We start from the raw sequence: 13,322 nt of genomic DNA, 5'->3' as shown, positions 1-13,322 counted from the left end.
GAGACCCCGAACTACGCATCAGCACTACTCCTCCTCCATGTCCCCCTTTTTCTTCTCACCCCCACGACGAGAGTCAACTTGCTGCTCCTACCGCTCTGACGCTCAGCACCAGGAACAAGTTCGCTTTGCTGACCAGCAGCGGAAGGGCCTCCTAGAGGTGCGGAGAGCTGCACACTCCAGACCTCCCTATCAGGACTACAGAGACTACGGACCCGATGACTACTCCCCGGAAAGAGAAGAACCCCTGCACCATGACAGATATGACAGACGCATCCTCCAGTCTCCTCAGCATGACAGGTACGAGCCACATCACTATAGCTTTGCCCGAGAACCAAGACCTAGTGATGCCCCGTGCCTAAAGCAGCTGGACGCCCCTGCCAAAGACATTGAGCGCTTTGATCCAGAGAAGCGTGACCACAACATTGAAGACTACCTCAGAGAGATAAGGCATTGCCTTCTCGACCTGCCTCACTCCACCCATAGAGAGAGAGTCAAGTTAATCTGGAAGACGACTTCCAGATCAGTCCACGCATTCATAGAGGCCCAGCCAGCTGACACCCGTGACGACTTTGACCTGCTCTGTGAAGCCCTAGCAGAGGAATACTCCCCTTTTGCGGATGAGACGTCTGCGACCATTTCAGCCATCCAAATCAAGCATGGCCGCCACAAACATCCCCGTGACTTCTACACTCGCCTAAGACACGCCTACTTCCAAGGAAGAAACGGCCCAGGACTTGAAGAAGACAGAGCATTCAAGTCACTCTTCCTGCACAACCTGCATCCATGCGTGCGCACCCACGTGACTCTTCTCACCCGGCAAGGTGACCCATCCATGCGTGACATCCGGAAGATGGCACAGATGGTCTGGGAGACTGTTGTCTGATCGGGGGATAAGAGAGAAGAGAATCCCCAAGTACTCGCCATGCAGAACTCCGCAAGCGAACCCATAGAATTGGAGGGCGCGGAAGTACCAAATGGTAACCGTGTCCACCATGGGGCTAGCCTGTCTCACCGCTCCCACTTGGAGAAAAAGCCAAGGGATTGGAGAGACGGACACAAACAGTCCAAGGGGGGTGATCTACACCAGTCAAGGGCACCCCAGAAGAGCCGTGGCAACCACTACTCCTCCCATGAGCCTAAGCGATCACCTAGAGAGAACAGATGGGACAACCAGGATCGGACCTCTCGACGCCAAGAACACAGAGACCGAGGCAGAAGTCCAGAGACAGAGTCACAAGACACTGCTGAATTAAGGACGGAGCTTCAGCTTCTCAAGGATGCAATCACAAAGATGTCCCAGGAGAAGGACATGAACACCAACCGGCCAACCAAGGACCGTGAAAAACGCTCTTGTGAGGATGGAGGCCCCTCAGTCGCATGACTAGGCCGAGAACCCTCCTCAACGCTACGCCGGATGCATCTCATTGGCTGGGGAAGGGAACCATCAAGTGAGAACGCACTGCCACCAGCTGCGGAGCAAACTTCATCCAGTCTTTCTGCTTCTTCCTCTCCACTCCTGCAGTTCCAGGGAGACCTGGTCCGGAAAGGCAGCGCCCAACGCACCTGTACCAGTGTCCTCCAAGAAGATCACCCAAGTGTCAACACGCTACTGGATACCGGATCGGAGATCAGCCTTATCTGCACTGTCACATTCCCCACCATGAGACAGGCCTCACTCGCCATGGGGAGATGCCTCAACATTGAGTCCCGTCAGCTTAGCATCACCTGCTATAAGCAAGACCATGCCCCAACCAACCAGAGAGCTTGGTTGGAGTTCACTCTCCCAGAGATGAAGCACGTGGACCCAGTCAACACCTCTAAGTTTGACGCGGAACTGCTGCTCATCGGTCAAGACCTGCTCGATAGGCTGGCTCCTCTGATCAGGTGGTCATAGACCCATGTCACAGTCTGTAAGCCTGTCAGTGACAGGACTAAGACATACAACTGTGACTGGAGAACAATTCCCCAAGCATGTCAGGTGGCGAACGAGTTTGACTTGATTGTCCCTGCCAGGTCAGCCGGCATCCCGATTTGATTCATGGTTCTGAGAGGGCAGAAGTTCAACTGCCCACAGGCTTTCTTCCAGCCTGCACCATGTTTCTTTGAGCTGAACCTCACCACATGTGGCACTCCTCTCCTTGAACTGACCAGTCGTTCAGCTTACCTTCTGGTACAGAATTCAGTTAACTACACTACCCAGGTGCCTGCTCGAACAACGTTGGACCACTTAAGCGACCACGCATTCCAGGGCTTGGAACTGGATTCATGGTTCAGCAAGGAGAATGAGATGCCTGTTTATGTAGTCATGAATTGCAGTCCGATCCAACCTGTTGCGAATGAGATGACCGCTGATGTCCCCAAAGAACCTTACCCAGGGTTTGAGGAGGAGATCCTGCAGCAACCCTCTGAAGAAGCCGATGTCCTGACGACAGACCTTCAGCAACAAAAGCTGCGAGGACAGGGAAAATCACTGCAGAGCACGATCACTTTACCCAACACTATTGTCCAGACCCTTAGTCAGCTATCCCATGTAGTTGAGTCAGAACTTGTAGAGCAAAGTAGGGTTAAACAATCCTACAGGATGCACTGAATGAGGTTAGTTCCTCGATAACTGGCCTGAGCGAGGGTAGGATACCTCCTTACTCTGTCCCCATTGAAATAGTTGGAGGCATCAAAAAGTCAGCGACTGGAGCCACAGATGAAAGGTGCAAGGCCCGTATGTCAAGTAAAGATGATGTTACCGAAACTAGAGTAGAAAGGGCAGGTGACTTGTGGCTTGTCAACACCCCCCAGCATGAGGTTGTAATGATATATGAAAGCCATGACATGACCATGAGGATGAGACTCCCAAACCAGACTGTGCTTATTAGAGTCCCACCAGGGGTCTTTGGCCTTGTCCTCACTGGTTGGGTCATAACTGCAGGTGTCTGTCTGATGTTCCTGAGGTACACCCAAGCTCTAAATGCTCTAACTGACTCACTCACTAACATTCCTCAACACCTTCGCCTTCAACCACTTGAGGCACCTCTTCCTTCCCCTCTAAGGGTAACTACCTTGACAAGGCAGTAAACCCTGACCGTTCCTCTCCACATTTGTATAGATATAAAACCCATACCTTTATCTCAATGTTAGGAGGCCACACCGACACTACCTAGTGCGGGTGTAGTTAGTTGCTTATAGTTTGTTGTATATTTTGATTGTTTATTTTCTTTTTCTACCTTTGGTGTGTATTTTTCCCCAATATTGCATGTGATCTGCACAGATGTTACAGTCTAAATGTTCTGCCCAGATGTCAGTCATCACTTCCTGCCCAGTGTCATGTTTCATGATCTGCCCAGATGCTGTCAGTCTTGACTGTTTAGGTCAGCCGACCCAGGAGTGAAAAGGACACTGCATGGACATTGACGAAGCACTGGGGACCAAGGTGGACACTCACTAATCGGCGCCTGCTGTGGATGACAGGTGAACAGCGTGCTCTGAGGGCTCTACAACTTCACCATCAGACCAAGGGGGAAATGTAGGTACCATGCCTCCACAGACAAAGGAAGGGGGGTGCTCCCCCTAGGTGCATGGCCCACGTCAGGACGGATGTGGAACTACATCATCAGATGAATCCCCTTTAAAGGGGGGATCCCCCTTTGTTCGGTCTCTCTACCTGGCTGCATCAAAGTAGCTACCTAGAGACGAAAAGCGCGCACACCTTCGAGAACAAAGCAGTATTGGTTCTGCACTCGGGCCCGTGCAGCACGCGAGCGACGCCAGAAGTAACTAGTTCGCTACTTTTATTTCTTTTGCGGAGTTCGCTAAAACCCAATCGCTTCAGCTAGCCGACGATTAAGAACTGTTTGAACATTCGCGCGACGGCCGGACCTCCGCGAGTTCATCTTAACGTCGACAGCGATAACTTCCCCGGGACACCACGCAACGGACCACCGAGGGACCGCCGATCGAACGGCCACCGCATCTTCCCCTGGACGGAGCAACGCGATCCAGCGGAACCTTCTCCTCAAAAGCGCATGAAGGAGTCCTCCTCAAGAGGCTACCTGGCCTACTGCGCGGGCCGCGGACTGAACAACTCAAAGTAAGACTGTGCATCTGGGCAGACTTAGAACAATATCTTGTTTTACTCTTTTCTGTGTGCTTAGACCGATATTTTGTGAATGCTTGTTTGCAGTGGTGTTTATAATCACGTTCATGTTAAACCGTACTCTGTTTAAGGCTTAAAGAGATATTCTGTTCAAAGCTTAAATAGGTATTCTGTTTAAACTTGTTCAGTTATTCACACTGATTCCTTTAGTTCATAGTTAATATCCAGTTCCTCGTGTACTTGTTAAACGTGTGTCCCACGATACGCTCGTTGGGGCTGTATAGTGACTGATGAAACCGTGCCTTAGTTAGTTAGAGTAAATTTGCGTTGTGTTCGGTTTTCGCGCCATCGAGTTTCTCTTTGTCTAAAGGATCTCCTCCCCCATACGCACGTCCACACGCACGTACCCACGCACGCGCATCCGCGCGCACTCGAATACACATCCACACACACGCGCACGCACACACATACACACACACACACACACACACACACACACACACACACACACTAGCCTACCCTGTTGCCCCCTTTGTTTGTGATGTTTTTAACTTTTATGCTTTGTGATTAATAAATGTTTTATGTTTAAATGCTGTCATTTGAGTCGTTGTTTCTCTGTTACAACCTGAAGCCAGAACTATTATTTGAACTGTAACCTTCAGATTTATAGTTTGTTAATCAAACAAGTTGGGCTACGGGAGTTGACCACAATTAGTGGCGACCATAGTTAAATGAGTTTATATAAAATTTGGGTAAATTTAACACGGTCTGAACTCTCACCATTTCGTAGGTAATTTTATGAGACTGATTACTAAATAAATTTGTGTGCGTGAATTTCTACAGGTAATGCCAATAGAGTATGTAGTGGAGAAAGGCAGGACTGTGGCATATGTCCCTCTTTTACAAATGCTTCAAAAAATGCTGAACAAGCAAGATGTTTTCAAGAAGGCTAGTTCAACTACAGTTGTTGTCCCAAATGAGTTCAACACATGCAGAGATGGCAAATGGTTCAGAGAAAATGACCTATGCAGTGATGAGCTAACACTTGCACTCAACCTGTATATTGATGATTTTGAAGTGGCCAATCTACTGGGAAGGCAAACACAAGATGTGTGCAGTGTATTGGACCATTTCCAATATACCAGCAAAGTACAGATCTACACTTCATTCAATACAGCTTGCTCTCTTGTGCAACACAACAACTATCAAAGAATGTGGCTATGAGAAAGCACTATACCCACTAATTTCTGATTTGGTCTCTCTTGAAATGAATGGTGTCTACATTGAGCACTTAGGTAGAAGTGTCAAAGGAACTGTTTTATTTGTGTCAGCTGATAATTTGGGTGCACACTCTCTTGCAGGTTTTTATGAGAGTTTCTCCGTGGACAAGTTCTGCAGATTCTGCATGGCATCAAGGAGTGAGGCACAACAAAAATACGTATGCTCTGGGTACATTCCAGCTGAGAGACAGACATACACACAACACGCAGGTGCAGGAGACATTGCACAACCCAACTTCAGGAAAAAATACAGGTGTTAAGGGACTATGCCCTCTCACAGCAAATCTGGCGTTTTTCCATGCAATTGGAGGTTATCCCCCTGACCCTTTGCATGACATTTTGGAGGGCATAGTTCCCATAGAGCTGTCTCTGTGTATTGCAGACTTGGTGGCAAAGAAGTGCATTACATTAGAGGTGATCAATGAGGCCATCAAAACATTTCCTTATGCTTGCACAGACAAAACTGATCGGCCACAGCCTATTGTGAAGGGCTTTGATAAGAAAGGGACGATAGGAGGAAATGGCCATGAAAACTGGTGCCTAATCAGACTCCTTCCTCTCCTTATTGGCCATTGCATTCCTGAGGGAATTGATGCTTGGGATGTACTAATGCTTCTTAAGGACATTGTTGCATTAGCTCTTGCACCAAGACATACCAGTGTGTCTGTATACCTTCTTCAAAGCAAGGTGGCAGAGCACAGGGAATCAAATCAAATCAAATCAAATCAAAGTTTATTTGTATAGCGCTTTTCACAACACATGTCACAAAGCGCTTTACAGGATTTAAAAGGTTAACAATACTATGGGCCCAGAACCCTAATGAGCAAGCCAAAGGCGACAGTGGCGAGGAAAAACTCCCTATGATGGTGGGGAATAGGAAGAAACCTCGGGAGAACCAAGACTCAAAAGGGAACCCATCCTCCATTGGGCGGCCCGTTAACACACAAATTACACAAAATACAGACAAATACACAAGCCACACACAAATCACACAATCAGACTAAGTAAAGGTAAAAATGAAAGTTCTGGGTTTTGATATTGTCATTGTAAATGTCTGTTGATGAACGCCAGGCTTTCATTCCATGTCGGAGCAGCGATGCTGGTATTGTAGGCTCCGACTGCAGTGTTACTCTCCAGGTGAACCTTGGAGAAAAGATACGAGATGTAGTAAATATGTAACAAATTAATCAAAGGCCAAACTAAACAGATGAGTCTTTAATCGAGTTTTAAACATTGAGACTGTGTCTGAGTCCCGAATAGAGGCAGGAAGATTATTCCACAATTGTGGAGCTTTAAAAGAAAAGGCTCTTCCACCTGCTGTGATCTTTTTGATCCTAGGAACAGTTAATAACCCTGCGTCCTGTGAGCGAAGTGAACGCGCTGGGTTATATTGTTCAATAAGTTCACTAAGATAGTCTGGAGCTAAGCCATGCAGCGTTTTATATGTTAATAAAAGTATTTTATAGTCAATACGGAATCTAATTGGCAGCCAGTGTAATGACGATAGTACGGGACTAATGTGATCAAACTTTTTAGTTTTTGTTAAAACTCGTGCTGCTGCGTTCTGAACCAGCTGGAGTTTGTTTATCGATTTACCAGAACATCCAGCTAAGAGACTGTTGCAATAGTCTAAACGAGAGGATATGAATGCATGGATTAGTTTTTCTGCATCACTAGTATTTAATATGTTTCTAATTTTGGCAATGTTGCGCAAGTGAAAGAACGCTACCCTAGTTATATTATTAATATGTGTATTGAACGAGAGATCTGGGTCTATTGTGACGCCCAAGTTCTTTACCTCTGCGCTGGGGGTTATAGTAAAAGAATGTAGATTCAATGCTACATTATGTATCTTGTCTCTCGCAGCCCTAGACCCAACTATTATTAATTCTGTTTTATCGGGATTTAGTGCTAGAAAGTTACACGCCATCCAATGTTTAATCTCTTCTACACATTTCTCTATTTTACTGTTTGCGCCTAAATCATCGGGTTTTGCCGATAAATATAGCTGAGTGTCGTCTGCGTAGGAATGGAAACTGATGTCGTGCTTATGCATAATCTCGCCTAGGGGTAACATGTACAGTGTGAATAGAAGTGGTCCTAGGACTGTCCCTTGTGGGACACCGTATTTAACCTGCACAGATTTAGAGGTTTTATTATTAACACTTACACATTGGAAGCGGTCAGTCAAATATGATCTAAACCAGGAGAGTGCGACTCCTTTAATACCTACCGTGTTTTCTAGTCTATCCAGCAAAATGTTGTGGTCTACAGTATCAAAAGCTGCACTAAGATCTAACAGTACAAGGAACGAGACTAGCCCATTATCGGCCGATATTAGTAAATCATTCACTACCCTGAGTAAAGCTGTTTCAGTGCTGTGGTTTGGTCTAAATCCTGATTGGAACTTTTCATGGATACTATTTGATTGGAGATGGTGGTTTAACTGATTGGAAACTGCTTTTTCTAAAATTTTAGAGATAAATGGGAGATTAGAAATGGGTCTATAGTTGGCTAGAATCTGCGGATCTAGATTCTGTTTTTTAATCAAGGGTCTAATTACGGCGCATTTTAATTGTTTGGGCACGTACCCTAGGTTAAGGGAACAGTTAATCATATTAAGTAAGGGCCCTGCAATGGCTGGGAGTAGGTCTTTAAATAGACGGGTTGGAACTGGGTCGAATATACATGATGTAGGCTTAGATGAATTAATCAGTGTTGTGAGCTCTTTTTGCGATATAGGATCGAAGACATTTAGCTCGGTAATATTTTTGGATGCATAGTTACTAATAACTAAACTACTGGGGTTGGATTGGAGGTTAGGCTGCAATGTATTATGACTCTGTAGTCGGATATTATCTATTTTATTATTAAAAAAGTTTAAAAATTCATCGCTAGTGTGTGTAAGTGTTGTATTAGAACTAGTGTCGTTGATATTTCTTGTTAGTTTTGATACAGTCGCGAAGAGAAATCTAGGGTTATTTTTGTTGTTTTCTATTAGTGTCGAATAGTATGCGGCTCTAGCTTTTATTAAGGCATGTTTGTATTTGACTATGGCGTCTTTCCATGTGATTCTAAACACTTCTAGTGAGGTGGATCTCCATTTTCGCTCCGCTGCTCGAGCTGCCTGTTTTAGAAGACGGGTGTGGTCGTCATACCATGGTGCAAGCTTTTTCTCCCTAATTAATTTTGTTTTAACTGGAGCTACACTGTCTAAGGTATTGCTGAGTGTGTAATAAAACTGTTGTGTTGCCTGTTCTAATTCATTGGGCTGCAGTGGCATAGTGTTCGGTAGCTCTGGTAGTAAGTTTATAAATGTTGCTGCAGTGTCGGATGTGATAGTGCGCGTGGTTTTTGTATGGCGCATCTGATGTACATCGTATAAAGCCATTTCATATATTAGTAGGGAATGATCTGAAATGGCGTCATTTTGGGGGATGACTGCCAAATGTTCTATGTTTAATCCGTAAGTAAGTATTAAGTCTAAGGTGTGTTTACAGCGGTGGGTAGGCCCTGTCACATTTTGGGCTATACCTACTGAATCTAGTATGGAGTCGAACGCGATTTTCAGTGGGTCTGATTCATTTTCATAATGAATGTTGAAATCACCCACAATTACAAATCTCTCGATGGTTAAGACTATTTCCGAAAGAAACTCAGCAAATTCCTTAAGAAATTCTGAGTAAGGACCCGGCGGTCGATAGATGGTCACTAGTTTAAGCTTTGTTTTATTGCCTATAAGATTATTGCCTATTTCACCTATCAGAGCCTCGAATGAGTTAATAGAGGTGGTTGGTTTTACAGTAAAACCTATATCTATGTCATATATTGTGGCTACTCCACCTCCACGCCCTGTGATACGGGGCTGATGAACATAACTGTATCCAGGAGGAGCTGCTTCATTAAAACTTACATATTCGTCCACTCTAGCCCATGTCTCTGTTAAACAGAGTGCATTTAGTCTGTTATCTGTGATTATTTCGTTTACTATCACAGCTTTTGATGCAAGCGATCTAATGTTTAAAAGTCCTAGCCTTAGCTTAATATTGCTGCTTACTTCGCGTTGATTATTTAATTTAATTTTAATTAGATTTTTAAAACATATCGCCCTGTTATTCTTATACCTGCCACGGCTAACAGACACAGTCTCAATGGTTTGGTAGTTAGGGAAGTAAGTTCTACTTAGCTGATTTGCGTGGTTTGTTGTGGCTGGTCAGGCTCGGCGTAGCACGTCCTCGATGTTCCGGGAGAGGACTGCCGAGCCTAGGCGACTGGGGTGAAGTCCATCTCGGCGGTAGAGTGACGGACGCTCACGGAAACTCTCCCAGTTGTCGACGTAGTCCACGCCGACGCTGCCACAGGTGTCCCGGAGCCAGCTGTGGAGACAGAAAAGACGGCTAAACAACTCGCACCCTCGCCGGAATGTTGGAAGCGGACCGGAGACAACAAGCCTGGCCGACGTCTTCTTCCGTGCGGTGTCCAGAAGCGAGCGGTAGTGGTCCTTCAGGATCTCGCTGCGCCGGGCGAAGGTGTCGACAGCCCCCACGTGAAGGACGACGGTGCCGAAGTCATCTCGCTGCTTCAGCGCCGAGGGAAGCCGCCTGGCCACGTCCAGGACACGAGCGCCTGGAAAACAGGACACAGTGGGGTTTCTCTTTGACCCTGGCAGATCGACCTTCAAGTGTCGTGTAATCGAGTCGCCGATAACGAGGATACCGCCTTTATTCTTCTTTGGTGCCGGCGCTGGTGAGGGCGAGGTGGAGGACCCGGAGCTGAGCACCTCGAACGGGTTCGCAGAGGAGAAGTCCGGCTGAGGTAGGGGTGACGACGCCGGCTGCCTTCCGCGTCCTCGCTGGCGCTCCCAGCCTGGAGCACGGGTCAAGATGGCGGTCGCGCTGAGCCGCCGTGACGAGGGAGTGGAGACGGCCGAGTAGGCAGCGTCGCGGGCGGCCTCGAGCCTGGTCTTCTCCTGGGTGAGCTCCGCTTGCTTCTCCAGAAGACGTTCGATCTGTCGACCCAACTTCTCCAGCTCCGAGCCGAGCTTGACGAGAGCCCGTTCCTCCGCGGTAGCCATGAAAAACAGGGAACTTTTGCAGTCTACCTTCCCAGGTTTTAGATTGCGACCCAAACACCACTATATCGAGCATTACTCCAAACTTATAAAGCTGTATGGCCCACTGGGTGGACAATGAGATTTGAAGGAAAGCACAAGTTCTTTAAAAAGGTTGTTCGGGATGCTCAGAATTTTAAAAATGTTCCTATGACTCTTGCTGTAAGACACCGAAAAACTGTCAGCTACCAACTAGACGTTTGTTGCAGTTCGTTTTACAAGCCAGAATTTAAGATGGCCAAAGTAACATCTTTGTTGGTTACCTCAAGGTCTTGTAGGAGTGCTCAGATGTGTTCCTGTGTGTGACGCAGGATCTGGTGTTCATCCATAAAACCATGGGGGGCAACAAATGGTGGTTTACCTCAAGAGGTTCCCATAGCAATGGGATAAAACTGACTATTTGTATTTTAGTTATGTCAGTATGTTTGTGTGGCATGTTTAGTCTCGTTTTGCAGCTTGTTGTGTACTGGGTAAAGGTTATGCTAACAGGGTAAGAGTTCCATCACTCCCTGAGAAGGTTTGTAGACTTCACCCCAAAGGTGTCAGTGCTGTATGTGTAGCAGTGTGATATTGTTACTCCACTAGATTAAGCCCCTCCTAGAAACTCCTTACTGTTTCTATGTTTATTTGGGTGAAAACGAGCTATTAGAGCGGGTGATTATGGGACAGAGAAGGTCAAAGCCATTGGGACCATAAGTGGGTGTGGCTTATTGTCGCAGCGAGGGATTCAAAACCGTCGCCGTCGCATATTTCGTCCTCTTTATATAATCACTCAGACGAGAGGTATGTGCTCATATAACTCTTCCCTGATATTCGTTGTGTATCATTTATATTAACTGTATTAATGTTAGTGTGGTTTAGCTTGGTAACTGTCCGTAGAATGTACTGTTCTGTTTCATGTTTAAAGTTTTGTATTGTATTGTGTATAATTAATTAATAAGCATGTTCACGGCGCTCGCCAGCGCGAGTTATGTACGCGGAGAGTGCTAACTGGAATGCTAACCGTGCCGTGATAGTAGCCGAATGTTCGTTTTCTTTATTAGTAAAACACTGTTTGTTTTTGCTAATAGTTTGAAGAATATTTTCTTTTTTTATTTATATGTCAGTGTAATGCCGTGATAAGTTGGTTTTAAGTACCTTGTTTAATGTGTGGACACGTTATTTCACAGGCATGTCCATGAGAAACGTTGCTGGTGTGTCTTATTGTGTTTGTCCACTGTGTGCAGGCGAGTGGTGAGGGCATGCAGATACAGAGAAATCTGTGATAATAAATAGCTGCTTCCCACACATACGAGAGCTGTGTCGTCCCTTCCGGTTGTGGAGACAAGAGTTCAGATACAAAACAAAAACTACACAACGCAGGAAAGAACACGTTACAAAGTGGTGCCGTGACCCGGATCCAAGAGGTTGGCAGACTGCTGACCACCGAGTAGGTTGCTAACTGATTGCCACGACACGGAAGGGATTGTATCTACATGGCATTTACAGGCTAGATATCTTCATTCTGGTGTTCAGATATATATATAGTATATGTTTTTTGTTTTTTTTCCTTTCGATCTACCCTGTTGTTGATGCTTGCTTGAAAGCCTTTAATTTATTTAAAAAAATTTTTTCTTTTCCTACTGTTAAGCTCAGACTCATTCATTTTATTTTATCATTGCTAGTTTTTTTTTCTAAAGAAGGAGAATGGCAGGTAAACAGGATAGGCAGAGTGGGGACTTTAGTAACTTTAGTGTCGGGAGGGGTAGGGGTGTTTTGTTTTCTACCCCAGTTAGGGATAGGAATGTTGTGTCTACAGCCCCTGGAGCTACGACTATAGGTAGGGGCAGGCTATTTGGTTTGTCTGAAGGGGCTTCTCCGAAATTCACAACCAGTCCAGCAGACGTAAGTGAAAATTGCCCACCGGACTACGACTTGACAGGTAGTCATCTCAGTGAGTTAATTCAGCAGATAGGTTCGGAAATTGGTGCTTCTATCCGCGCCAGTCTGTCGAGTAACCCCGAGATCGGTTTGACTCCAGGGGGATGGCGTGTACCAGTGGCGCCGGTTTCTGATCCAAGTCAGCTGAATTCTACTGTAATAGATGCCTCAAAACTGAATTTAGTGCTGAAGTCAGATGGTGTTGGGCTACCATATTTTCGTGGTGATGACTCTGATAAGTGCAATATTTCTGAGTGGGAGGAATTGATGAAGATCCACCTTAGCAAAGGTGGTCATCCCGAATCAGAAGGGGTGGACGAGATTTTAAGTAGACTTCGGGGTCGTGCTAGAGACGTAACCAAGGTTTGGATGCGCAATAAGTCAGGAGTTATTGATGCGAATGCGGTCTTCGAACAATTGAGACATCACTTTAGCGAGTCAGTCAGTTCAGGACTGCCTTTAGCTGATTTTTATGCAGTAAAGCCACATGTCAATGAGAGTCCACTAGATTATTGGGTTAGGTTGAATAAAGCAGCGGACGTGGCAGAACAGAGTCTAAAGGGTGAAGGTAGGACTCAGTTTAATCGTGACATGGAGCTAGCAGTTCTCTTCATACAAAACTGCCCAGATCGAGACTTTGCTTTGGTATTCAAGAGCAAGCCCATGCGTTCTTGGTCAGCTTGTGAAGTGCAGGAACGGCTGGATGACTTATTGAGGGAGCGTAAAGCGAAATTACGCCATCTCAAACAACATGTGACCGGGACCTCTAAGGTGTCTCAGGAGTGTGATACGAGTGGTCTGATGGTTTCACCGTCTAATAGCCAGGGCTGTGAAGTGGAGCTGACTTCTGGGGTTACAGATAGGGACACTCTTGACAGAGTACTGGGCATGTTGGAGCGCACTCTCGCGGCTAGTTCTCAGAGGG

The 13,322-nt window shown here is 46.1% G+C and overlaps 2 protein-coding genes across 4 annotated transcripts in view; one reads left to right on the top strand and one right to left on the bottom strand.

Moving 5' to 3' along the window:
* LOC143496610 (uncharacterized) overlaps window positions 1-13,322 on the top strand; it is a 62,432-nt gene that overhangs the window by 18,723 nt on the left and 30,387 nt on the right. The gene's annotated exons all lie outside the window — the stretch shown is intronic.
* Window positions 6,083-10,453, bottom strand: LOC143496603 (uncharacterized). Of its 3 annotated transcripts, none has more exons than XM_076992777.1 (2): window positions 9,550-10,453; window positions 6,083-6,510 (listed from the first exon to the last, which is right to left on the bottom strand). In XM_076992777.1, exon 1 carries the CDS (start codon window positions 10,439-10,441, stop codon window positions 9,581-9,583), a length of 861 nt encoding a protein of 286 aa, XP_076848892.1. In that variant the 5' UTR covers window positions 10,442-10,453; the 3' UTR covers window positions 6,083-6,510; window positions 9,550-9,580. The 3 variants fall into 3 exon arrangements, with proteins under 3 accessions (XP_076848892.1, XP_076848893.1, XP_076848894.1); XM_076992778.1 differs by having other exon boundaries at window positions 6,083-9,743; window positions 9,828-10,453; XM_076992779.1 differs by having other exon boundaries at window positions 6,083-9,993; window positions 10,084-10,453.

This window comes from Brachyhypopomus gauderio, unplaced genomic scaffold (genome assembly GCF_052324685.1).
Source record: "Brachyhypopomus gauderio isolate BG-103 unplaced genomic scaffold, BGAUD_0.2 sc97, whole genome shotgun sequence".
Taxonomy (NCBI): domain Eukaryota; kingdom Metazoa; phylum Chordata; class Actinopteri; order Gymnotiformes; family Hypopomidae; genus Brachyhypopomus; species Brachyhypopomus gauderio.
This window is presented reverse-complemented; position numbering and strand designations above follow the sequence as displayed.

Excerpts from the sequence above, each read along its gene's own strand:
- LOC143496603 (XM_076992777.1), bottom strand. The coding sequence starts at position 10,441 with ATGGCTACCGCGGAGGAACGGGCTCTCGTCAAGCTCGGCTCGGAGCTG.